At 35.7% G+C, this 27,230-nt stretch overlaps 2 protein-coding genes across 5 annotated transcripts; one reads left to right on the top strand and one right to left on the bottom strand.

Annotated features, from left to right (window-relative positions):
- Positions 1-104: 104 nt before the first annotated feature.
- On the bottom strand, positions 105-23,854 carry LOC127958229 (unconventional myosin-XIX). Of its 3 annotated transcripts, XM_052557031.1 has the most exons (23): positions 23,590-23,854; positions 21,177-21,324; positions 20,553-20,701; positions 15,640-15,753; positions 15,077-15,203; positions 14,893-14,962; positions 14,678-14,780; positions 13,370-13,466; positions 13,185-13,261; positions 12,771-12,861; positions 11,534-11,699; positions 11,283-11,356; positions 10,899-11,134; positions 10,535-10,711; positions 10,293-10,433; positions 9,417-9,524; positions 9,257-9,327; positions 8,987-9,066; positions 6,938-7,092; positions 6,623-6,752; positions 5,609-5,694; positions 4,156-4,491; positions 105-2,209 (listed from the first exon to the last, which is right to left on the bottom strand). In XM_052557031.1, the coding sequence occupies exons 1-23, from the start codon at positions 23,707-23,709 to the stop codon at positions 2,096-2,098; spliced, it is 2,970 nt and encodes a 989-aa protein (XP_052412991.1). In that variant the 5' UTR covers positions 23,710-23,854; the 3' UTR covers positions 105-2,095. The 3 variants fall into 3 exon arrangements, with proteins under 3 accessions (XP_052412991.1, XP_052412993.1, XP_052412992.1); XM_052557033.1 differs by lacking the exons at positions 105-2,209; positions 4,156-4,491; positions 5,609-5,694; positions 6,623-6,752 and adding an exon at positions 8,838-8,900 and having other exon boundaries at positions 6,953-7,092; XM_052557032.1 differs by lacking the exons at positions 105-2,209; positions 4,156-4,491; positions 5,609-5,694; positions 6,623-6,752; positions 6,938-7,092 and adding an exon at positions 7,112-8,837.
- Positions 23,855-23,956: 102 nt separating this feature from the next.
- Positions 23,957-26,452, top strand: LOC127958230 (phosphatidylinositol-glycan biosynthesis class W protein). Of its 2 annotated transcripts, XM_052557035.1 has the most exons (3): positions 23,957-24,039; positions 24,146-24,232; positions 24,892-26,452. In XM_052557035.1, the coding sequence occupies exon 3, from the start codon at positions 24,895-24,897 to the stop codon at positions 26,377-26,379; it is 1,485 nt and encodes a 494-aa protein (XP_052412995.1). In that variant the 5' UTR covers positions 23,957-24,039; positions 24,146-24,232; positions 24,892-24,894; the 3' UTR covers positions 26,380-26,452. The 2 variants fall into 2 exon arrangements, with proteins under 2 accessions (XP_052412995.1, XP_052412994.1); XM_052557034.1 differs by having other exon boundaries at positions 23,964-24,232.
- The last annotated feature ends 778 nt before the right edge of the window (positions 26,453-27,230 follow it).

Below are 27,230 nucleotides of genomic sequence, written 5' to 3'. Positions count from 1 at the left end.
AACATATTGCTGAGAATTTGTGTTGTCACAGGCAGTAATTAATTACATGGATTTCATAATTCATATTTCACACTGCATAATGTGTAAAAAATAAAGACACAAAAAGCCTGTAATAATCTTTAGTAGCATTATCAAAGCTTGACAAGGTGTTTGACATGGTTTGTTAAAGTAGTGCTGTTGTACAAAAAAAAAAAAAAAAAAAAACCTGTTTACAAGTCATGTTTTGCTGATTTATGCCCTGATATTATAAACATACAGAGATATTGATTATTTTTAGTCATAAAAGAAGCTTGTGCATGCAATTAAATGTTTAAAAAACAAACAAAAAAATCCACATTATCTAAGGAGGAACGCTGTGTTGTGCCTGTGAGCAGCTGGTGAAATAAACATAAGTGTGAAAATATATTTCAGTCTAAAACAGCAAAAAATGCTAAATCTTGACAAAACGAGTTCAGATACAAATGCAAAAAGTATATTAACTCCATTTGCTTTGGTAAGAGCATTAACAGAAATGCTGAGACAATGGTTTTTCCCAGTAGTGTTTGTGCAATGAAAAAAGTAAAAAAAGATGCCAAGAAAAGTGTACAAAACTTGTATTAACATTAAGAATACTATATTCTCCAGTATCTCCCTCAGTTATCATTATAACTCATTAATAACATTGTTTTAAAGCCTGTTATCTACGGAAGTTCTAAGCGGCCATGCATTATAATTTTTTTTCCTTTTTGTTTTCTCGTTATAACGACATAACGAAAGTCATTTTCTCGTTATAACGACTTATTTTTCTCGTTATCTCGACATAACGAATTTCGTTTTCTCGTTATAACGACTTATTTTTCTCGTTATCTCGACATAACGAAAGTTTGTTTTCTCGTTATAACGACATGACAATTTTACTGTTGCTATAGTAACGAACTCAACTTTGACAGGCATCTGATGGACAACCCTGCAGGCGCTCTTACTGTAGCCTATATTTCAGCAAATTTAGCTTCGCCTAGGTAATAAAGTCTACAATACTGTATATAAATAAAGGCTGATCAATCACTGTTGATTTTTCCAGAGACAGTACAACGAACGTTGTGTGTGTTACAAGCTTCTGTTTGAAAAGAGCGTCCATGTGTAGGACTACGTGTAGTGTGTGTGTGTGTGTGTAGAAAAAAACGATTACAACATTATAGAACAAAACTGAATTAAATTAGCCTATGGATTTTACATATACATCACATTTCTCATCAATATGGTTAACAATAAAGATTAGTAATAAGGAAAAGAAGCACATCAGCCTGCATAGTTAAATCCCGTCCTACTGTAGATAAACAGAATACAGTGACGTCAACCTTGGTTTTGATAAGCAGTTATTTTATGACACAGAACGCGTTGGTGAAACTCATGCATCTAGCAGGAACTTAATACATGAAATATTCATATTGATTCAAGCATTTAACATTTATGAATTAATTAAATGTCAGTAATGAAGACTGCACAAATTATAGCGATCACGAGGAAGGTCCGCGTACAGTAAAGTGGATAGTGTACAACACCGCATCAGTTATATTCAGGTCTATAGTGCCACCTGCTGGCGCAGTTTTGTAACTTCTTCGAGAAAATTAAGTCGTTATAACGAGAAAACGAACTTCGTTATGTCGAGAAAATTAAGTCGTTATAACGAGAAAACAAGAAGAAAAAATATTATAATGCATGGCCGCTTAGAACTTCCATAGTTATCAGTTTCTAACTGATAATAACAGAAATCAAAAATTTTAAAATACCCGATTTTGGTATATATTAGCAGCACATCATGAATAAAAACTGAAATCTTATCTACAATTATCACTTTTTAAAGCTGTGCAAGAAACATTTTTTAAATGATGACAGATCATGCTATTATAAAGTAATAGTTATAAAACGCTTTACAGAATATACTGATTGAATGCAGCAGAATTAAAAGGCACTTGCTGAAACCTGAGAGAGTAAATACAACTAAACACTGAATTGCACTAACATTAAGGCAGCAAGGCTAAATGTTTAATATCACTTAATGTAGTCTATTTCAAAGGTGCACTGGCTGCATGAAAACTTTTAACAGCATGAAATGTCAGGTTCTTTCCAGCAGGATCTGGTTGAATCCGGTCACCAGGTCTGTCTTGTGCACTGGGTGCATGTCAGCGTAGAGCAGCGGAGACCTCTGAAGATGCATCTTAATGGAGCCCTGTCAAAACAAACAGTTACACTGCAGTTAAAGCAATATTTCAGCTTGTTCTCAGAATAATTTGAGCATAAAAGCATGATTCACTAAAAAAAAAATTCTATATAATATTACATCAAAATGCGTCAGGGTTATTGTAGTTAACTATTTTAGTTTTTTTTATTTTATTTTTGTATTTTTTAAAATTCTTTATTTTGTACTGTTTTGCCGTGAAACTAGCAGAAATACTTAAAGTTCTAAAATCACTAAAATTAATAAATAAAAATTTATAAAAACTTACAGACATAAACTAATAAAAATGACAAAAAAATTCAATGACTAAAACTTTAACCAAAGTTAAACTGAAAGCATAAGAGAAAATATAAAAAATCTAATTCAACATAAAAAAATATATATATCTAAAATAATACAGATCACAGTGTCTTCTAAACACATTATTTAAAAACATTATTTTTTGTAATAAATCTAAAAAATAAATCTAACATAAAATAGAACAAAAATTTAATAAATTAAATGAACATTAAAAATGTTACTGCTGCAACTAAATTAAATTGAAGTACTAAAAATACTAAAACAAATAATCTAAATCTAATAAATATAAATATTAAATGAAAAACATGAAAATGTTACCTTGGCCAGGTTTAAGTTGAAGCACTTACATTTTTAAAACTAAAGTATAAATACAAATAAGTATAATTTTTCACATAAAAATTACAATTATAAATAAAAAAGCACATAAAATTACTAAAACTTAAAACCTGAAATTAAAATGATAACTGAAAATATAAAAACAAATTCAAATATTAATAAATACTTTAACAGTATATAAATAATACTAAAACTACTGACAACATAAGTGTAAGCTGTAGGGATGTTCATATTAACCGGTTAACCGTTAACCAACCGTTAAGAACTTTGACCGATTAATACAATCATTTAGACGGTTTAAAGATTCATTTATTTATTATCAGTAATTTCTCTTATTACTGTAATTATTACTGTAACTCTAATTTATCTAAATATTTAAAAAGGTTTGCTGTATGTTTAAAATATGCTACGTGTAGAAAATAATTTTAAAATAGTGTAGAAAAGTCGCGTATAAGTCACATTTTATTATCTAATTCAGGAATAGGCCTAATGTGGACAAAATGTTTACAAAAATAATAATAAGCTGTAAACATAGCTATCCTATTTTAGTTCCCCTCGCTCCACAACAAATCTTTTCAATTAACAGTATTTAGAAAAGAACAAGAGTTAAAAATAGGCCTTTCAGAAGTTATAGCAGTATACACGACAAGACAAAACGAATTCATTTAGGCTAAAACAAAACTGAAACCAGCGTTGGGTCTCTCATTCAACACAAATAAAATGTTTCCGTATTCACGATGTATTTGAATGACAAATGATTATTATTTACTTTGCATAACATTACAGCGGTACGGTGATAACAGTTAACACCACTGATTTTTATTACTTATTTAAACGGAGCAGTTGTTTCTCGTTGAATGACTGCATTTTATTCTGATAATGAACAGGCAAAGCTTAACTCTGTGCGCACATGCAGCACCAGCGCAATCACTGCAGCCATAAAGATAATCAGAATTGTAAATGGTTTGTCTTTATTTGTGTACATTCAGAATAAAAACTAATGTTTGTGCATAAAATAAGCCTAAAGAAAAATAGGATGCCGCTTTCTGCCGTCTGTTTCCTTTCGTGCATCAAAAAACATTTTTTTTATTTATTAAGTAAAAATATATTTATCCCCGGGAAACAATTGTTAGTATTTTTAACGGGTCACAGACACTGATCCTTTCTAATTTAATTCAATTCTCATTTAAAATAATCGGCTAACAAGTGTCGGTTAGGAAAAATAACTGAAATGAAGTTCTCTACTAAGCTGTATTTCTCCTGGTCACTCAAGATAGCCGTGTGTCTGAAGCGTCTCTTACCCGCGGCTGAGCTCTGATAGACGCCACTCCCTGGTCAAACTGGTTGGTCTTTACTTTGTATTCGCCTTGTCTGAATGGGATCTTTAGACAGGCCATCATGGACACGATCCGCTGGAAACCCGTGGCTGTCAGAGAGACGGTGACGCTGGGAGCAGAGGCCATGACCAGACCGATGGGCCATCCTCTGACCATCACAGGCTCCTGGATGCTGGAGAGCTGCACAGAGCCTCTCTCCTTCAGCAGAGCATCCAGCTTCGGAGACACACATGATGCTTCGTTCTCCATGAAATCCTCAGCATCATCCAGCTCTGCCTCAGCTAACGCATCCATCCACGCCTATCCAGGAGGAACACAGAGAGATAAGAGAACGCCACAAAACATGTAGAACTGAAGCTAAAACAATCTACATTTAAAGTCAGCAGGAAATGCTGTTTGTAACTCATTTTATGACACATTTCTAAATGAAAAAGGAAGTAAAACAAACATTTCATTTGATAAAGCATATTAAATAAGTTACACAGAAACTCAAAGGTCTTATAACAAAATAAACGTTCAGTTTAGGCACATTTCACAGGAATATAATAATACTGTATACTAACGACAATAATAATTCCTTTTTTTAAAAATAATATTACAATTACAAAACAAAACTATGTTGCACTCAAAGCTTTTCATTAAAAATGTTTATTATATAGTGTAATGTACTTCTCAAAGTAATACTTTATTTATTTACAAGCAAAAAACAGTAACTTGTTATTACTTGCACTACTGTCTGTTCATCCAAGAACTCTGAGTAATACATTTGCACACTGGAATTTGTCTATGCACTTTACTGTCCATTGCAATAGTGTAAATTATGTTCATATGTTCATAGTTCTGCCTATAGTGTACATACACTTTTACATATTCCATCTGTATAGTATGTTCATAGTATACCTATCTTTAGGTCATGCTGATAGTATTTAAAATCTGTAAATTATGTGCATAATACTTATCTGTATAGTCATTTTACATATTGTAGACCTTATATATTCTGTACTTACTGCTTATTGCACTTCTGGTTAGATGCTAACTGCATTTCGTTGCCTTGTACCTTACATGTGCAGTGACAATAAAGTTGAATCTAATCTAATCTAATGTAATCTATTAAACAATTTCTCAAAATACTTTTTAAGGAATAGCATACTATTTTCTGACCGTGTTTTAATTTAAACAGGAAATCTCTGCTGTGTAGCACTTTATTACTCAAAAACTAAAAAATAATTTCATTACATTTTACAAGATTAATAAAATAGAAAAATAATTATGTTTGCATTTTATTTCTTCCCTTCCAAACACCTGCCTTCATCCCTGGTATAAAACTGTCTTCACAATCCAATCGATTTCCAAAAGACTAAATCAAGTCCTGTCCAACATCTTTATTAACAAAAATAAAAATCAGCACAATGCTTACCCTCCAGCGCCTCCATTTGGTTTGGATGATTGATGCAGCTTTGTGCCATTTCTTAATCTCTCTTCTGACCAGCCAGGTTCTCACACCTGTGAAAAAAGATACACATAGTGTTAAAAACACTTTATAACTATATAGAGCCATTTTTTCTTAGGATTTAAACTCGGACAGAAGCAGATATGGAGTTTGTGATAAGTAGCATAATGGCTCTACTGATCTCAGTGAAGCAGGTGTGTGGCTCAGATGAGCTGCATCTGTTCTGTTCTGAGTTTAAGGGATAATCAGGAGGAAGTTGATCAGGTGTCAACATCTAGACGCACAGCAGATGTCTGCTCCTTCAGCCAGACAGAGGTCAGAGAGAAATGCACAGTCACTGGATCTATTCCTGAGGAATAATGTCTTCTCGATTGTGCACTTTATCACTTAAGCTGTGCCTACAAACGTGTCTACAAACACAACCAGCTTATTTCCAGCTTTAACATTTAGCAATAACTGTGAAAAGTCTAGAACAAGGTAATCTGTCATTAGGATTGCATAATTTATTTAAAATAAAAAGTTGTAATGAGAAACGTTTTCCACAAAAGAGAAGCTTTGACTTCTCTATGCGGTTTTCCGTCAAAATAAAAGTTTAATGGTTTAACGTAATGGTTAAAATGACAAAATTAAGACAGCCACAGTATTATTATTGTAATTTTACTGTTGAAGTGTATGAATAAATAAATACAATTCTTAAATATATATATTTTTTTCATTTTACAGTGAAATTACAATATAGTAATATTTATTACTTTGTTTTTATTTAGTAACTTTTTTGATATTTTAAGTAGTAATAATAATAATTATTTATTCGTAATTTTTTTCATTAAATAGCCATATTGATATATAACCACAAAATGTCAGAAAAAAAATAAATAAAAATAAAAATAATTCCATTTCATTTTTCCCCAAACAGTGCAGCCCTATTTGTTATCCAACCATACGACCTGTAATCACAGAATAAAGAGGTTAAATGCTAACCTGCTTGTAAGCGGGTGGCAGCCTGTGTCCTCAGCTTACACTGACGGGTCTGGTGCCTGCGCCAGCAGCACTGGATACAGAAGGCCTTCTGTGAGCGCACCCTGCTCCTTTGCTCCTCCAGCATCTCCAGCTGCACAACACACGCTCAATTAACTACTGACATCAAGATCAAACACATCTGACATCTGTGATTGCATCAGCTGAGACAGAGTAAACAGGCTGAAAGAGTTCAGTGAACTTTAACAGCTTCCTCAGAGCAAACGGGCATTTTACAAATTGCATTACAATCATAAGTAATCAGAGTGCGTGCTTTACCAAGGAGTGTGTGAGAAAGACTTTTGTCCTGCCACAGTGCACCATGTTGTTGTCCTCAGGGCTGAGGGTGGAGTGTGTGGCACGTCTCATGAGGACCACATTGAGCACATCCTCTACAGCAGATCCCAGAACAGCCTGATCACTCATCCCAGGGCCTGTGAATGAAACAGGAGCTTTAGAAATACATTTTTTCATGCAACTTTAATTGTGGTTTAAGGCAAGGCACAGCTAGTAAAACCATTGCTTTTCATGCACAGGTCAATGTTGAGATTTTGAGGAATTTTGCTTCAATAACATGTCTTCTTTAGGACAGAAAACACCCAAAACACCCATTTAGGTGCTTGTTCTGGTTTACTTACATAAACCAACTTTGCAATTTTATAGCCATCTAAATTCTAAAGGTTTTTTACAGTATGGTTTGGTCATTACCAATCAGGATGCAGCACACCTAAGTGGAGCGGGAGAACAGAGCAGACTGGGCATATGCCTAACTACAGGTCCACACACTGTCGGTGATGCGTGGACTTTTTTTTTTTTGAGCCCATGTTAACGGAACAGAACGTTCACACTGCACGCGGTAAAAGATGAAAACAGAAAAGGTTATGAACAGAAAGGTGCGAAAAGATTTAATATCTTGCGCATGAGCACAGAGAAAGTTGTAAGTGCACAGGACGCAGGTTGAGCGAGAGGAGACACGTTTCAAGGCAGAGTGTATCTGAGCCTTTACAAAGTCTATGATCTGAGCACGTGTATCTGGTTTTGTTATTTCGCGTTACAATAGTGCGCTCTCACTGCTGCTTTTGAACCGTGTACACATAACTTACTGTATACGCACTGCAGATGGAGTACATGTGAACCTTGGGCAATAAATATATTGGGCAAAACATATAACACCTGAGGCACCACTACAGTGAGCTTTATGACCAATGCATGGCAAAAAATAAAAATAATAATAATTCCCTGAACACAGGTTTTTTCTTTTTTTTTTATATTTATATAATTTTTTGTCATATGTCTAAATTTTTGATCTTTACTAGTGATTATTTTGACTTAACTCTGTTCTAGAGACATATTACAACTTTTTGATAAAGCTCTTATTGGTTTTCTTTTGTAAATATGTTTCAAATTTATACTGAATGCATGCATCTATGACTGTAAAGCATATCTGTGTGTGTCAAAATCGTGATTAAAATCGAAATCGCAAAATTGATCAAAAAATCGTGATAGGTTTTTTTTGTCCAAATCGCACAGCCCTACTGCATATTGAACATAACATTTAAGAAAACTGTATCACAAACAACTATGTTAAATGTACTGTGATAAACCAATTGGTGAAGTACAACGACATTTATTAGCAGAAAACTTTACCCTGTTTACCCTAATGCAACTGAAATCAAGCACTTTAAGGTCATCTTATAGGTGCATCATGTTTTGTTAAAAGCTTGCTTTTACTCGTGTATTAGAGCAGACATGTTCAGTCCTGTTCCCATGAATCCACCTTCCTGTAGATTTTACTCCCAATCCTGCTCTAACACACACCTGTATTTTTCAATACCTAACTTGGTTGGTTTAGGTGTGTTTGATTAGATTTAGTCTCTGCAGGAAGGTAGATCTTTAGGGACGGCATCAAGCTCCCTTGGTTTATCTGAGATAAAGAACAGACTTTTACTAATGTTCAACTAACTAATGTGCACATGTAAGAAATTCTTATCTGTATCAAATCCCACAAGTAGTGACTTGAAACCACATGCAAAAAAAGATTCAACCACTTGAACAAAGATCTATTTGTTTGTACAAAAGACATTAGTAAAAAGGAAATAGTAAAGAGAGAAAGAGCAAAAGGCAAGCAAATGCATCACTGCATGCAAAATATCTACTAAATAAGCATGCAGTAATTCACCTGTAATTCACATTATTATAAGCACGGTGTTCATTAAGGACAGAAAGAAATGAGAGAAGGATACTGAAAGAAAAGACAGGATTCAGATATTAAACAGGAGAACGAAAACAACCAGACAGTACTTTGTATACACATCATGTTCTACGTACTGTCCGCTCGGTTTATTTGTGCAGTTAGTTTGGTGTTTGCAATCAGCCCGTATCTTTGGAGGAAACTGCCATATGGGATCCTGTACAAGTAATACAAAACTAATTTAGTTTGGATTCTGAAAGGAATTCTGTAAGAACATCTCTAACCTTGATTAACGACATTCCAAAATTTTGGAATGTCGTCCAGCTTATTTTGAATTACATAATTTGCTGTAATATTGAGTGTATTATTTGTTAAATGTAGAGACTGAGATGTGCTTGTAGTGTTACCTGATGGGAAATCCTGCTGCACTGATGTTTATGGTCTCCACTATCCCACAGGCCTCAAGCTGAACGATAACCTGTATGCAAACCAAAACGAGATTTCACAAACCAAGCCGTGAAGGGAATCCCAAGTGAAATGAGACAGAAATGCATCTGTTTTTCATACCTCTTCCTTTTTGAAGGTGAGCGGTCTGCAGTCGGGGTTGGGTTTGATGCAGCGCGTGTAGTGCGGTGTGGTGCTGTGCAAAATCTTCATCAAGCTTTCAAGAGAGTTCTGCATATTCACAGAAACACAAACAAATGATTATATCAAACACAGTTGCAGGTCAGTCTAAAAACAATGCAGTATCTGTATCTGTCTTCTTTAAAACTTTACCTTTGACCTGTTTTTCCATGTGTAACTGTTTTATTATTACCATATTTTTCGGACTATAAGTTGCACCTGAGTATAAGTTGCATCAGTCCAAAAATACGTCATGATGAGGAAAAAAACACATATAAGTCGCACTGGACTATAAGTCGCATTTATTTAGAGCCAAGCACCAAGAGAAAACATTACCGTTTTCAGCCGTGAGAGGGCGCTCTATGTCTTCAGTGTATACTACAGGAGAACTGAGCAGCATAGAGCGCCCTCTAGCGGCTGGAGACGGTAATGTTTTCTCTTGGTTCATTTCTCTCGGTTCATGTCAAATTAACTTTGATAAATAAGTCGCACCTGACTATAAGTCGCAGGACCAGCCAAACTATGAAAAAAAGTGTGACTTATAGTCCGGAAAATACAGTAACTTAATTTCTGAACTTATTTGTATGTATGGATTACTTGGGCTGTTAATAACATCTGGTGAAAACTGAATGTCAACAGCACCTTTAGAAATATATTTACTGGGAAAAATAGTGACGTGTTCAATACTTATTTTACCTGCTGTATCATCTTATAATGTGAATCATAATGATTAACAGCTAAAACACATTTTTAATTATTTAAAACAATAGAAAGAAATCTTTCAATCAACACAATCTAATACAGCTTAAAAATATATACCTTAAATTTGGAGACAACAGTGACCACTTTACTGTGTTTTCTAGACCCTTCGCTCTCACGGTCATCTTCAGCAAAGAGACTGTGCAGCAATGAATCCTGGGACTTCTGAAGGAGACTGATGATCTCAGGTGGAACCGGGTCCTACAGAACAAATAGACATTCAGGCACTTTATAAACATTAATCCCGAAGAAGAAATTTCAGCATAGAAAAGTATGTGTGCAACTACTTTTATAGTTCGCACCTTGTTTTTCTCCATCATGCCCTCAATCTGGTAACTGACGTTGCCTGCATAGTGGGCCACCGTAAAATGGGGCTCTTTGCTGAGTTTGTCCCAGCTGATGCTGGAGTTATCCGAGAGCTCCTTTTGCAGACGCACACGAAACTGCGTCGCATCCGATGCTCGGTTCAGACGACACTCCTGGACCACAGAAAGACAGTGGCCAAAGAATCAGACAGACAGAATAAAGAGAAATAAAGAAATAAACTCAATAGTGCTACAAAAAAAGCTCTTCCACTATGCAAGATGAGAGATAAGCTATAAGTAAAGGCAGTCACTACATTTGTGATGCAACTATTTTTCTGATTTCTGATAAGTGCAAGCTGACCTCATTGAGAAGGGAGAAAATGCTGGAAGGACTGCCTTCAATCAGGTCCAGGCAGCCCTGGTTGTCTTGGTACCGTATGAAGGACCACTGCAGCCCCTCGGTCACATACTCCTCCTGCTGGGCCTTCAGGTAATGAGCCACAAAGTGCTGCTGCAGCTTCTCGTTAGCGTAATTAATGCACAACTGCTCTAGATTGTTCAGGAGGAAGCATTCAAAACCGTACACATCCAGCAAACCTGTAGAAGACAGCAGCCAAGGATTAAATGTGTTTTAGATGTATTTTCATTGCATTCAGAAAAAAAAAAGATTTGACATTAAATTAGCAGTAATTATTATATTAGGCAATATATTACAATTAAATAAGTGAATAATTAGAATATGTACCAATGAAGTTGCACCACATGGAATTGTCTGCACACATACTGTTGTTTATGAAAGTGACTAACCAGTCAAACAGCCTGTAAATGAAAAAATAAATAATAATCTTGAAATATGTTCATTAAAACTATTTGCTACAGTACGATATACTTAAAGCATTTGCTTTAAGTATATAGAATTTTATAAATAATGCAAAACTCTACGTTTCCTTATATATGAAATGGGTTTTTATTCGTAAGCATCTTCATACGACTCACTGTGCATAAATGACTTTAGCCAGACAGTCTCTGCGCACGCCGCACTCCGACTGAGAGCAAGGTTTGAGGACGCTCTGTTTGCCAGCGCGCAGAGTTCTCACGGTCAGACACGACTGCAGCTTGTCTAAGGACACCTGCAGCAGGTCAGCGGCTTTCCCCAGGAAACCTGAGCACAGCATAAATACAGAGAGAACAGTGATCAACACAAGCTACTAATATCAACACGTCTTTGGCCTCAGTATACAATAGATATTACTATTCTTATTTCATATAAGAAAGTAATACTTTTATAGAGCAAGGATGCATTAAACTGAAAAAGACACAGTAAAGACGTTTATAATGTTACAATAGATTTCTACTTCAGACAAATGCTGCTCTTTTGAACTTTCTATTCACCAAAAAATATTGAAAAATAAAATGCACATGGTTTCCACAAACATATGAAAGAGCACAACTGTTTTCAACATTGATGATAATCAACATATTAGAATGTTTTCTGAAGATCATGTGACACTGAAGACTGGAGTAATGTTGATGAAAATTCACAGCAATAAATAGCATTTTACAATATATTCACATTTCACAGTTAAATTGTACCGTATTTTTCGGACTATAAGTCGCAACTGAGTATAAGTCGCATCAGTCCGAAAATACGTCATGACGAGGACAAAAACATATATAAGTCGCACTGGACTATAAGTCGCATTTATTTAGAAGCAAGAGAAAACATTACCGTCTCCAGCCACGAGAGGGCGCTCTATGTTTTCAGTGTAGACTACAGGAGCAGTGAGAAGCATAGATCGCCCTCTCATGGTTGTAGACGGTAATGTTTTCTCTTGGTTCATTTCTCTCGGTAAATGTTAAATTAATTTTGATAAATAAGTCGCACCTGACTATAAGTCGCAGGACCAGCCAAACTATGAAAAAAAGTGCGACTTATAGTCCGAAAAATACGGTAATATTTCACAATATTCACAAAAGTTTTTACTGATCAGATAAACGCAGCCTTGGACAGCAGAAGATACTTCTTTGAAAAACATAAGCAATTGTTACAGATCCCAAACTTTTGACCAGTAGTGTTAATAGCAAAGAGCCACAGTGAATTGCTGGTGAGAGGAGGAATGTGACAGGGACGTATCATTCATAAAAGTAGTCATCATGTCTAGAATATGCATTGCCTAATTCACTGTCATAGCTAAGCTTTTTATATAAACTATACAGAAGAAACACATCACACCTTTGGAGTGTCCATCAAGATCACAAGGCTGAGCCTCTTCTGATGCAGGACTGAAGTCCACGTTCCCCAGCTGCAGAAGACCTGCAAGGATCTTTGCAAAAAGACAACAATCATGTCATTTTACAAACTACAGTACAATATTCCCAAAAAATTTCCCATTATCAAAGTAGTTTGCAATTGATTTGTCTCCTCTGCAGTCTTATTTTGGTGCATGAATCCATATAACTTCACATCCATAAATCAAAAGGTAACTTTTTTTTTGTCTCCATACACTATTTATATAAATACTGTCTTTATAACATAAGGTCATTTAACAAGTTAATTTATTAACTTAAGTGTATTCTGTATCTAAAAACACAATCAAACACCAAACATCATTGAGGTTTTGATATATTTTTTACCATTTTCACTTACCCTAAAAACCTGAGTACGTTTCCCCTCATCAATGCCAAGGTTGATCATGGCTTCCACAGTCTCTTGCAAACAGTCTTCTGCTCAGACACAAACAAACAGAATGCAAAATGTCAAATAATAACACAGTGCCTCATAAAATTGACTTTCATGCATCAAAATACAAATTCTGGAAGTACAATCCTTGCCTTCTAAGGGTTTCTCAGCATGTGGCAACCAAGCAAAGTCTTGCTCCAAAGGCAGCATCCATTCCAGTCTCTGTTTCTCTGTGGCTCCTTTCATCATCTTCAAATAAAACCAATAATAAACAACCAACATAGAATTACCATATTACTGGAAATAATCGAATTAAAAACAAGTCCATTTCCACCGCAGGAACTTTCCCCAGGAACTAGGGACTTTGATGTGGTACTCGTGTGTTTCCACTGCAGGAACCAGGATCTAAATAAAGTTCGCGAGGTAGTACTTTTTCAAAGGTCATTCAATTTTGGGATGGGACTTGGCGCTCTACTGTGTTTCACAGCCAACGCAGGCTATGGTTTTTTGGCAAGGTTTAAAGGAAAAGAGCACTTTTAGATAACCAAGACAATAATTTTAAAGTTCTTAATTACGAGCACGCCAGCTCGCTTTCCACGCTTGTGCGTCCTGAAGCGTTTAATCAGAACCGCTGATCCACCAACTACAATGCAAAACATCAGAGTAGTCCAAAATCCGTGAAATATTGAGTGGTGTATACCGTAATCTCGGCTAGTCCTTCTGACATTTGCTGCTGGCTCTGATGTCTCTGTTGTGGCTAAACATGAGATATAATTCGTTTTGGGTAAATCTAACAGATAATCATTGGTCTCATGAATCTACTATTTGTTGCAGGCCATATCGTTTTGGCTGAGCACAAAGCTATGTTTCATAACTTTACATACTTATATAAATGTATATATATATATATTATTTATTTTAACTTTATTAAAATGAAAATGAAAAGAGGCAATGTGGTTTAATCTAATATTTTGTTTAATTGTAACGTACATACATTGCCTGAACTACATTTAGACCATAATAGACCATGTTTCAATGAAAACGAAAAGAGGCAGTGGTATTTGATATTATATTACGTCTTGTTCTAAATAAAGTTAGGAAAATTGCAGTAGTCAAGGCTAGCTGACTGATGTTATCAAATACGCTGATGTTTCTTTTTTGCAGAATTACTGGACTTATGTTGTCCTGTTCCCAGGAGTTCAATCAAAGTCCAAAATTTGCATACTTCATATTGAGAAACAGCCCTGGACTGGGAGAAGCAGTGGTGCACAGTCCTACGTCACCAGCCTATTTGTGTAATTTTCACTGTACTTTAAGCCATGATGAAAACACAGACAGCAACAGGTCTGGGGTAGGGTACCTGGGACAAATTGTTCCAGGTAATTTCGGTGGAAAAGCGACTTGTGACAGTGTATACTTTGGTAGTATTTTTATTCTGTGAATGCAGTCGCTTAATTTACCTGGTAGAATATGTGAAAATTTCTCTCAGATGGTGCTTGGAAAGCCACTCTGGTCTTCTCCAAAAGATAGGTCTGCACTGATGCCCCAACTAGCAGCTGAGAGCTAAATTAATAAAAGTAAAAAATAAATAACAAAGATACACAGACCTTTACACCAACCACAAGATTCTCCAGGTTCAATTCCATGTGTGTAACAAAGAGAAAGCAAAACTGACCTGTTGAGCTGAAGCTGGATGTATTTTCCAAAACGACTGCTGTTGCTATTGCGTAAAGTGCAGGCATTGCCTGGAGAAGAAAGAAAAGGAAAATAAAGGCTTTAAGAAAGCATGTAAGGACGATATCACAGATCTTCACAGAGGAAATGAGACAGAAACATCAACTTCTCCCTGTATTTCTCACCAAACGCCTCCATGACTGGGTTGGAGTCCAGCACTCGTCTTTCTATCTTCTCTACGGTGTCCTGGCACTTCTGAGAAGAGGCGGCTACAGTGGCATAATACTTCATCAGACACCGTGACGTCCATGTCTGAAGAGATTTTTAATATAAGAGATGTGGTCTAAATCATGTTGTGAGTTGACTGTTTTCAGATCAGTCCTAATCTTATTACTGTATGTATTTAAAATATATTGAGCTTGACAGTTCATTAAAAGACTGTGAATAATGAGAAATCAATTTTACTTTTATTTTTAGAGACTTTATTGAAACATATAGCAAAAAAGGCTTTCTAAACTTCAATATGAGCAGCACACTTCAGCTGGGAATGTTTTATGAATCTTTCACAATGTGATGCAGATTTACAAAGTGACTGACATGTGAGAATAGAGCAACTCAGAGTAAAGCTCTGGGAAGTTTACTTAGAGCTATGCTTGTTTTCAGACCTCTTTAATATCATGTAGTATCTGTAAAACATAAGCACTGAAAAATATGATCTATGAAATGACACAAAACAAACATTTTTTACCTTCCCAGCTCCACTTTCTCCAGAGACGACCAGCGATTGGTTAATGGGCTCCACCTGGCCTTGCACGTTCCTATAAGCCTCTTCTGCTACGATGAAGATGTGTGGCTTAAACTCCTATGTACAAAAGGATGCTTTAACATTGTTTTCTGTAAATCAGGTTGAGATGGCAAATGTTTCAGTGCATATGATCAAACATCATTAGCACCAAATGTGTAGCATTTTCCCCATTCAAAACACGTCTTGGGTATTCTATAGTCTTTGATATAATATAACCTGCCTTTGCCTGTTTCAAAAATTGTCCTTAAGTGTTTATGCAATATCTAAAGTGGCCACTGTTTATTTATTTTTTTACTTCCTGATTTGCAGTTTTTTCATTAACTTTCTTTGATGTCAAAATAAACATGCAAAGTATTGTCAAGGTTACTGGTCAATGGCAAAGTTCAGACCTCATAAATAATAGCTTACATTTCACTTAATTTAATTATTGTGCAAGTTAATGATAAGGCGGCAACAACATATAACAAGAAACACATAGATTGAGACGGACTCATTAACTTTACATTTAATACCACTGAACCTGCAGCTTACTGCACAGACCAAGTGTGCAAACATTGTTTTGATATTGTCCTCTGCTATGATAAAAGACAAATGGATTGACTAAACATCATCCTGTCATCTGTTATGCAATAAAAGCATTTGAAAGGGAGGTACAGATCACTTGTTTCAAAAGGCAACATTTAAAACCTTAACTAGGGGGTGATGGTATGTCCAAAACCTTCATCTCATAGTTGAGTAATTTTATATCATAATTGTAGACAATTACAACATAGTTGTTTTTGCTTCATGCAAAAAAAATGTAACTTGGGCTGCGCGATTTGGCAAAAAATGTCAATACTGTTTTTTCAGAACGTTTGACCGATTCTCAGTTTTTTTTAACGATTTTTAACTAGTCAACTTGAAAATGTAACTACAACATGATTAAAATAACTTTTCTTTATTAACCCTCTAGTTAAAGAAAATTCTATTCCAAGTGCACCACACATTAAGTTGTCAACATGATGTAAATGTCAAACAAATCACTTGTTAAATATCTTTGCAGAAAAACTGCATGAACGACAACTAGTCTACATATAGTACAAACTTGAAAATGCTTTAAAAACGATTAACCCTGTTAATTTTGGGCTGTGCGGCTCGTGCGCAAAACACTTGCGATCGACTGTGAGTGACGGTAATGGTATATTTTTCTGGATTCCATTTTTTTCCATTTATATTTCTCAACTTTTTTTTTTTATGGTTCAATTAAATTTAATTAATCATTAATAATCTAGTTATCAAATGAAGTTATAAAACATTACTTTCACTTATCTTTTAATTATTGAAAATTAAGCAAACATTATTTTTGGTAAACAAAGGGGACTTACTATTAAAATTAAAACATGGAAGAAATGTTGTGTGATTATTCCTTAAATATAATGTTTGTTTCTTTTTTTAGTAGTAGGCTATGTACATTCTGCTGAACATTTCTGGCAAATACTTAAAGGGGGGGTGAAATGCTATTTCATGCATACTGAGTTTTTTACACTGTTAAAGAGTTGGATTCCCATGCTAAACATGGACAAAGTTTCAAAAATTAAGTTGTACGTCTGAAGGAGTATTTTTGTTCCGAAAATACTCCTTCCGGTTTGTCACAAGTTTCGGAAAGTTTTTTTCGAGTATGGGTCTGTGTGAAGTTAGATGGAGCAAAATTTCCTTATATGGGTCCTAAGGGCAATTCTGCCGGAAGAGCGCGCGCTCCCGTATAGCAGAGCAATGAGAGGCTGTGCACAGACAATCACTGATCAGAGCGAGAGCATCGCGAAATGTCACAAAAGGAGTGTGTTTTTGGTTGCCAGGGCAAGACAACCCTGCACAGATTACCCAAAAAAAAAACAGCATTAAGAGACCAGTGGATGGAGTTTATTTTTACAGAGCATCACCGGAGTTGTGCAAGTGTTTATGTTTGTTCCCTGCATTTCGAAGATGCTTGTTTTACAAACAAGGCCCAGTTTGACGCAAGATTTGCACATCGTTTATTACTTAAGGATAATGCAATCCCAATGAAAAAGTGTCACGATCGTGTGTTGGAACCGCATGCGGTGAGTAAAACGGCTTCAAATATCTCTGTGTTGTTAACTTAGCTATCGGCGCGTAAGCACATCAAGTAAACAAAATGCGATGTTGGCATCAAACTGCACTTTCCACATGTACAGCTTAAAAAAAAAAAAAAAAGACGACAAAGTGGAACTGAGTCATTTTCTAAAACCAAATTTTCTAAAAGCAAATATATACAGTTTCAGTACATACCACATAGAGACATCGTTGCTGATGCTGCTCTTGTTAAATTTTAGCCTCTGGATCTGATTCTGGATCATAAATATACGGCTGAATCTGACTGTTAGCCATGGTTTGTTTTGGATGATGTTTTTTTCCTCACAGTAATGTCACAGCTTCCAAACGCTCTCAATGCAAAAGCTTACTCGCGCTCGTGATTCTTTAGCTCCGCCCACACGTCACGCCTCCAGACGCTCATGTTTTTCCGGGAAAAATCGGTACAGACTATCTTTCTCTTATAAATGTAATAAAACTAAATACTTTTTGGAGTTATGAAGGATGCAGTACTACTCTATAGGTACTCAAGATTAACAGGATATTGAGTGAAAACGAGCATTTCACCCCCCCTTTAAACTAAACCGGACTTTTATTTTGACGGGTTGCTGTAAATACATTTACAGTTATGTGTATGTGATATGACGCTAGTTTTACCCAAATCAAATCATGAAATCAGTCACAGAACAGTTCTGGAGATGTTCCTCATGTGTTCACCTCCTCATTTAGAGAGACAGCGGACGCTGAAATCACTGCGAGCGTCACGTCCGCTTCCATATGTTTAATAGACGAAACCGCGTTAACAGAGACACGCAGAATGCAGAAGACTTTTCAGGCTTAATAGTTACAGATACTAGTCCATATCGTGATTTGATTTAAATGTAATGACCTACTTTTTATTACTTCATTCACAATTTGGCAAATTCCGTGACATTCAGCGTTAAACTGTGAATTCCATTTTTATGACTGGATTCCGTGATTCCGTCTGGGCTTTCTGCATCGCGGAAATTATGGGCCCTATATATATAAATGCATCATCATTCATTCATAATGCACAAATTAAGCTTTTCATTTGATTTAAACTTTAAAAGTACATTAAAATAAAAACAACACAAAGTTCTTCAACATGGAAAGCAACAGAAATGTAGTAACTAAGTCATTTCACCAGATAAGTATTTCATATCTTGTGCTTTGCAGGGCTGCGGCACACAGGACACAGTCTATTCATTACTACAACTTAATTTGTTCCTACAACTTATTAATTTGTGGCACCTGTTCATAAATAATTTAACTGAATTGAGTGAACAAATCAATAAATTGAACAAATTCTTAATTCATGAAATAATGGGACGCTTTAAGGAATTGATGAAAAATGAGACGTGCGCAATAACCTCCAAATTAGGGCTGCACGATGTGTCGTTTAAGCATCGATATCGCGATGTACGAATCCACGATAGTCACATCGCAGGATGTGCGATGTAGGCTGTCATAGTTGATCTGTTATTCATTAACTGTACGGGCCAGCTGCTCCCCGGCCCTTGACAAATGTGATTCACGGATTAATTGCACAGTTTATCAGACAGGACTGAACATGCAAGTTTAACAGGGCAGAGAGAGAGTGCGCGCGAGAGAGAGTGCGAGAGAGACAGAGAGCGCACGCGCGAGAGAGACAGACTTAGAGCGAGAGAGAGACACAGAGATAGCCGTCTTCAAACAACACGAGCGCTGTCTTGCTCTCTCTCTCCGGGTTCTCTTCATCCACATATCCACGCATGCACTGTCACGAGCTAATGCTCTGTATGCTGGATAAAAATAATTTAAAAAAGGGCAAAATTTGACATTTTCCGGAATAGGATCAAACTAAGTACTGGTCATAATACTCAGATAAAAATGTCTGATGTGAGCAGCAGTGTGTTTTACTGCAGCAGCGCTGATGGCAATGGTTCCCTGACTGTGCAGCACCGCACAGCACCGCACAGCACAGCACAGCCACAGTTACGTTCGGCATCTTTTTATTTTAAATGCCATACTGTCAGTTGAAAACATTGGAATTTTTTTGTTTTGCACATCCTATCATACCGAGGACTGCTTGCCACTGCCAGAGCCGCATTTTGCAGGATTAAGGTTAACGATTATTCGATTAATTGATCATTAATTTCAATGACGATCGATCATGGAAATTATTGAAAATTAACATCCATAGACCGCGTCGCAACTTTGTCAACACAAAAGTGCATTCTGTGTGAATGACGCCTAGCACTTACGTTCCTTCACATGTAAGTGGTTAATCACATACGGTTAGATCGCTCTTTTCTCTTTATTATCATATTAACTAGCATATTGTCCAAGTGTCTAATTCTAACGTTTGGAAATATTTCTATTCAAAATCATGATTCATTGATTTTAAAAAAACATAATCGTGGCAAAGCATTAAATTCGAATTAATCGATAAAATCGGGAAAATCACCCAGCCCTATTGAGCCAAAACATATTTCATTTATTACTTACATAGTCAATCAATAATGCCTGTTTTTGATACATCTGATGATAATCCAGTAAACTATATACTCCAGGTTGGTTTAGTCACTTTTTGGTGACTAAATTTTATAACAAAACCAAACAAGTTGACACATTTCTACCAATGCACGGAATGAGGAATCAAACCACTAATATGACCGTAAAAAGTATTTATGGCTTCCACACTAAAGCATTTGTAACTTCCATATTTTTTACTTTAGAGATGTACTGAAAGATTTGAGCGTGTTTACCTGAGGTTGAGGAGCAGTGTGATACTCCCTCATCACATCCAGAGAGTACAGCTGAGGGATGGGCTGGAAGGGGTTGAGGGCGACCAGCGTGCAGCCAGCATGTGTGTAGAAAACCTTCGCGCTGTACCTGGCCTGCAGACATTTCAGCACTGCCAAACACAAAACACCACAGCTGTAATTCAACACTGACTCACAATAGGACATTTAGGACTGGTAAGGACGCTTGTTTGTGCCACAAAATAAAAATATAATAACCCACAATTCTGACAGAGTTTCTGAATTGTTTTTCTTGCAATACTTAGAGATATAAACAAGCGATTCTGAGTATCTGAATTGCAAGATTTTTAGCTTGCAATTGTGAAAATAAAGACAAAATTGTAAGATAAGAAGTCACAATTACATTTTGATGTGACATGACTATCAATATTTTGAATCAAAATTCAAGCTCCAATCTAGAATTTCACAAAATCAGACTGTAATACTGTAATGTGGAAGAATATCCCATCATCTGAATTGGGGAAGAAATAAATCTTGATTTTATTCACTTAGTAAACATCATAAGGCCATTGAAGAAAAATGACCAGTGTTACAGACATATATCCCAAGCACTTTTGCACAATGTACCTGTAGAAGGCGTCACCGGGTTGACTTTAGTGAGGTCATCATACGTGTGAAGTTCAGCTTCATTAATAAGGAAGTCTCTGATGTCCTCTTCCAGTGAATCATTGAGAGATTTCCTGAGGCCCTGGCTTCTATCTTTCAGTCCATGTACCTGCATGATGCAATTAATAAAGACCATGTTATTATCATAAAGAACAAGCAAGTGCAAGCCCTGATGCCAATTCGAACACATCTTGACATTTCAAAAGCAATCTTGATCTTCAGAAAATGTCAATTTTTTTAATTTTCTTTAAGAGTCCTCTATTCATAATATTATTTTCTGAATCTGGAGAGAAATACGCATACTTGTCTTGCACAGACCTGAGAGGACAACAGGGAGTGGACTTTTCCACTGGATGATGCATAATTACGGGTTATGTACTCATGTTTTGGCCAGAAGTGATGGTTTGAAGTTAAAAACATCTTAATGACGGATTAGTTTCTTACAAACATGCAGGCCTAGCTCTTTACTTTACAAGATGATAACTGATGGACTGGAGTGGTGTGGATTATTGTGATGTTTTTATCAGCCTGTTTAGCCTCTCATTCTGACGGCACCCATTCACTGCAAAGGAACCATTGGTGAGTAAGTGATGTAATGCTACATTTCTCCAAATCTGATGAAGAAACAAACTCATCTACAACATACTGGATGGCCTGTGGATGAACACATTTTCAGGAAATTTTTATTTTCTCTTTAAAAAAACATATCCTTTCAGAGCCACGCAACCGTGTATTACATAATGCACAATACCATAATTAAGCTTGCTTTATCTCAGATGTGTTGTTTATGCATGACATCAAAGGAACAAGCTTTTTATATTTACCAAGCCAGTACATATGCTTTCATATTTCCAACACCTTTCGTTGACAATTTAAGATTTGACTAATTGCTTGTACTTTCCTCATTTGAAAGACAAAGCAAATGGTGAGAAACAATAGAGTAAGAACATTTTCCAAATTTAACACGAATGGACTTCAACACAAAAATGAAAAATGTCATGAATAAGCAGTGATGCGTAATTACACGTCCTTCCTCTGACGCTGCTGTGAATCCATCTGTTCTGATGACAGCATGTGTCGAGATGGGTCAGGACATGCTGAAGACAAGCTAATAATACACACTGTCTGCTGGACAGACCCGCTCCTAATCCATTAACAAGCACAGGCAAAAGACAACAAGACTGAGCAGAGAGCATCTTAAAAACAAAGAGTGGTAAGAGACTTAGGTTAGCACAAGAGATCACACAGATTAGTTAAAAACTAAACATTTGTAACAAGACAATTACAGATTTCCATGGAACTGATACTATTTCATCCGTCAGGAACTTTCCGTTCCAACACTTGGGTCAATGCATGAATCATTATGGTCCAGAAAAAAACAAACAGATTATTACTTTACCTGCATGGGAAACACTGCATGGCACAACAAACCAAACGCATTATTCTCACTTAACAGTAAACCCAATTTAATAACCTTGAGGAGGTTTACCTTTGATGCTGCAACTAAATGAATGAATCAATCCATACGAACACAGACAATATACAATAAAGTGCTTAAAAAAACCATTTACTCTAACACAAGTGGCAGGTTCCCTTTGGAATGACATCAGATATCTTTGTTTTGAAATGTTCAGGTTCTGCGCATGCTCGTTTTAGGATAACCATCGCAATAATCTGAGTATATTCTTCAGATTAACTGCACCGTTGATTAATCCCACAATGACACGAGAAACACGAGACACGTCAATGCACATGCAAATGAGGGAACACCGGGAAAACAAGCCAGTTCAAAAATAACCCATTAGAAATGAATCACAGCAAATCACTTTAACAGTCATTGTTCTGCTCAATAGAAAACTAGTCCCTAGTAATCTGCATTATAACGTTAACGTTACATGTTTAGGGTGGCATTAATCAAGCACGTTACTTACTACTTCCCTTAAAAAAAATTATATTTATTACAGGAATAAATAGAGAGTAATTCGAGAATTAAATTCTGAACGTGTAGTATGTATATTTCTTGTCACAAAAATATAGGGCCTACTTTTAACTGTGATGGGGGAAACATATATAACGTTACTGATGCGTAACTGTTACTGACATGAGGTTTTGAGGCATGTAATTGTTAATTTAACTGTTAGAATTTTAATACCATGGTGTTCTTTAAAGAACCTATGGAACATAAACCACCATTTTTATAAATTACAGTATTTGTGTAACGTTAATGTGTTGCTTTCAGATAACGTTAGGCATGTTAAAGTTTTTTTTTTTTTACTTGTTTAAACTATTTTTGTAGATAATACAATTTAAATCTAAAACTTTGATATGCATAAAGAAAAAGTGAGGTAAAAGGTGTTATAATTAATTTGTGTACCTTTTCCTTCTCGCGGTTCGGTCTTCCAGTTTTTTCCAAACTCCTGAGTGTCCCGTCAGAACTATTAACGGTCGAAACGTCTTTATTTCTGAATAAAAGCGGCTGTTTTACATTCGCCATGAGTGTTAACTCTAAGAAGACACGTTTCGCTGTATTTACTGTGTTATATCGCTGCCATTAGACTGATATTTTATGAGGTATGTTTTGTTTCTTCAGCCATGAAAATTCCTCAGTGAGTGAAGGACAAAACTCCCACCACACCAACGGCTACTGACGCTCGCAGCGACGTCACGCAGTTTAGACGCAAGGAAAAGGTCCCGCCCCATACAGTGACATTGCCTTTAAGCCACGCCCAATGCGGAAAAGAAGCATCACAACCATGATCGCAACCCCAATGTGTGGCTACAGTTTGTTATAAAGTGAGGATTATTACAGAAGAATGAACGATTTGTAAGACGAATGTTTATTTTTACTATTTAATGAAGAAATGCAAGTACAGTAAGTATAGATATATGGGAATCCATGTTTCGTATGCTAAACCGGTTTATCCTGACAGGCCACTGCTGTAATGTTGGTCTCTGCAGTTTAGTCTAACATAACCATAACCTGATTTATCTCATGTCCACACATCACACGGGACAAGGTAGGTCACATGTCCTAATATCCATACTATATAGAGCTTTAATAAATATGTGTCTTGGTTGAATTGCTTTAATACTCTCTCGAATTATTTAAACATAAAACTTTGAGATCAAAACTTTAACTGCAACCTAATGGTTAATTGTAGGTGATTGATTTAATTATTCTGAGGTGTGTATGTGTGAGTGTGTGGTTGCATAAATGTATATATGTATTTCTACAGTCTATCTATCTATCTATCTATCTAAAAAACTATAATTGAAAGATAATTAAAAAAACAACATTTTAAACAAATGTTTCATGTAGTCTTTTAATGAAATTATGTCCCAACTAATATGTGATCATATAGACAGCATGCATAGTAATTATAAAATTACTAATTATTATTACAAAATGCTGACTTTTACTAATATTCCTTTTATTTAATAAGATTATATAATTAATGAACTAATATTAAGTTATAAACTGTTAGATAAAATAGTTGTAAAATATAAAAAATATATTTCAACTAATATGAAGTCTATATCTATATTTCTGTCTTTATATCTTAAAATATACAAATATACATTTAACTGAGTATACATATATATACTATTGTGTTCTGTATCAACTAACAGTCTATGTTTGTACTTTACCTATTTTCACGCTTGTCTCTTTTTACAGACAATGGCATCAGCAGAAGTAAAAGTTGCATTTGTCAGCAATCACAATGGGACGACCCTTACGGAGGTTTCGCTGGGATCCTTCTTAGCCCCGCTGTGTTTTCTCAGCCGAGGACTCTTCCTGATAGTTTTCCACCTTGGAAAAGGGGTTCTCCCGTTCTCCTGGGGAACCCATCTCCTGCTGGACTTCACCGCACTAATAATGCCTCTGGTTCTGTCATGCACCGCGCTGAGTGACATCCTTCACTTTGTCATCATGGGCATCGCTGTAGTTGACTTAGTTGTCCTCTACCTCGTTTACAAGAATGGAAAGCATCCCTTTCAAGGATCCCTTTACAGTACAGTTGACAAGTTTGTGCAAAGCAGTGTAGAATCCAACCTGGTCCCGTTTGTGACTGTGTTTCGAGTTCTGGTCAATGTGAAGACCGCCATAAGTATTCTGGCTGTTGATTTTAGCGTCTTCCCAAGACGTTATGCAAAAACAGAGACTTATGGAACAGGTGTGATGGATTTCGGCGTCGGAGCGTATGTAATGGCCAATGCATTGGTGTGTCCCGAAGCAAGAGGAAAGGACATCCGAGGGTCGAAGCTCAGTCATGTTTTTAAACAACTGATTTCCGTCTGGCCGTTGGTGTTGTTAGGGTTTGTGAGACTTGCAAGCGTCAAATCATCAGGCTACCACGAACATGTGACAGAGTATGGAGTTCACTGGAACTTCTTCTTCACGTTAGCCATCGTCAGAGTGGTGGCCTCCGCACTTCTGGCTCTTTTCCCTGTGGACGCCTCATGGCTTCTTGCTCTTCTCATTGGTGGAAGCTACCAGGTTGTTTTGGAGACCACAGGTCTGAAGTCCTTCCTCATCTATAATACCGAGCGCACAGGCTTTCTGCAGGCGAACAGAGAGGGCATCTTCTCAGTGGTGGGTTACATCGCCATCTATATGGCTGGGGTTCAAGTTGGCCGTTACCTCATGCAGAGCAGAAATTTGGTTAAAGACTGGATCAGAGTGATCCGTAACCTTCTGTTAACCAGTTTTGTGTTGTTCTTCGCTCTGTATGTGTGCCAGAGATGCACTGAGCCAGTGTCACGCAGAATGGCCAATCTTCCCTTCTGTATTTGGACTTTAGCACAGGCTTTATTCTTTCTCTCATGCCTTAGCGTTTCTGATTTACTGCTACTTTTTTCCAAAGCCATGTCTAATTTTTCTTTTGTTTCTGCATCGTGGTGTCCGTATCAAAACAAGAAGTCATTACCAAATGAGAAAATGAGAAAAAATATGGATGCATTATGCCTTGTACAGTCTATTAACCGGAATCAGTTGTTATATTTCCTAATTGCAAATATCATGACTGGTTTGACCAATGTGTTAATCGACACACTGAACAGCAATAATGTTTTAGCTGTAAGTGTTCTGCTCTTGTATATGTTTATCAATAGCTTAGTTATATTCATATTGCATATCAATAATATAACTATTAAGTTCTGGTAAACACCCTTTCGTTTCGTTTCAGATTACAATGTATTTTTTTTTTTTTTTTAATGGCTCTCACAAAGCTGCTTTGAAAAACATTGTATATTTTTTGCAAAGTTCTAATAAAATTGAATGTGTGATTTGTAAATATAGTGCTACTGTGTATTACATATGAGATATGTAGAAAGCTGCATGTTTGAAAGCTGCATGCATTATAATTATAATGTTTGGTAATATTCCTTTTAATGAATATTAAGTATAATATTAATTAGTTGAAATGAAGATTAATTCATATTAAAACTATATGAAAAATTATTGTAAAAGAATTTCATATAGTCTAACTAACATAAAATAAAAAAAATGCATGCATATATATTAATTCTAAGATTTTGTAAATATATATATATATATATATATATATATATTAATCAAACTTTTATTTAAATCATAAAACAATATGAAAATAATTGTGAAAGAATTAGAAAAATGCTAATTTAAGCAAACATTAATGTAGACATTTAATTAAACAATTGTTCAATCAAAATGCGGTCATTAAAACAAAGAATTATAAAAACTAAGAGGAATTCTGATTTTTACTATTATTCCAAAGTCTTTTAATAAGACTTTTATATTGAGTCATAAAACTATTTGGAAAAGAAGTATAAAAGGATTAGGAAAAAATGCATTTAAACAAATATTTCATTTTAATTAAATTAAAATTAACTAGACATTTAATATCAAGTCATAAAACTATATAAAAAAATGTTGTCAAAGATTTTGAACTATTTAATTGATATTTAAGTAATATTTATTTAATCAATTTCATTAATTTCAGCAAATATAAGATCTTAAAAATCGATGAACTTTTA

The sequence above is a fragment of the Carassius gibelio genome, chromosome B5, assembly GCF_023724105.1.
Source record: "Carassius gibelio isolate Cgi1373 ecotype wild population from Czech Republic chromosome B5, carGib1.2-hapl.c, whole genome shotgun sequence".
Lineage (NCBI taxonomy): Eukaryota > Metazoa > Chordata > Actinopteri > Cypriniformes > Cyprinidae > Carassius > Carassius gibelio.
Note: the sequence above shows the minus strand (reverse complement) of the source record. Positions and strands in the feature narration are given on the sequence as shown.

What these genes read in the sequence shown, in the direction of transcription:
- LOC127958230 (XM_052557035.1), top strand. Translation starts at nt 24,895, where the DNA reads ATGGCATCAGCAGAAGTAAAAGTTGCATTTGTCAGCAATCACAATGGG.
- LOC127958229 (XM_052557031.1), bottom strand. Translation starts at nt 23,709, where the DNA reads ATGGCGAATGTAAAACAGCCGCTTTTATTCAGAAATAAAGACGTTTCG. An exon ending in CCCGGTGACGCCTTCTACAG is followed by an intron (nt 20,702 to 21,176) that starts GTACATTGTGCA and finishes TGTGTTTGGCAG; the next exon opens with TGCTGAAATGTCTGCAGGCC. An exon ending in CCAAATGGAGGCGCTGGAGG is followed by an intron (nt 4,492 to 5,608) that starts GTAAGCATTGTG and finishes CCTCCTGGATAG; the next exon opens with GCGTGGATGGATGCGTTAGC.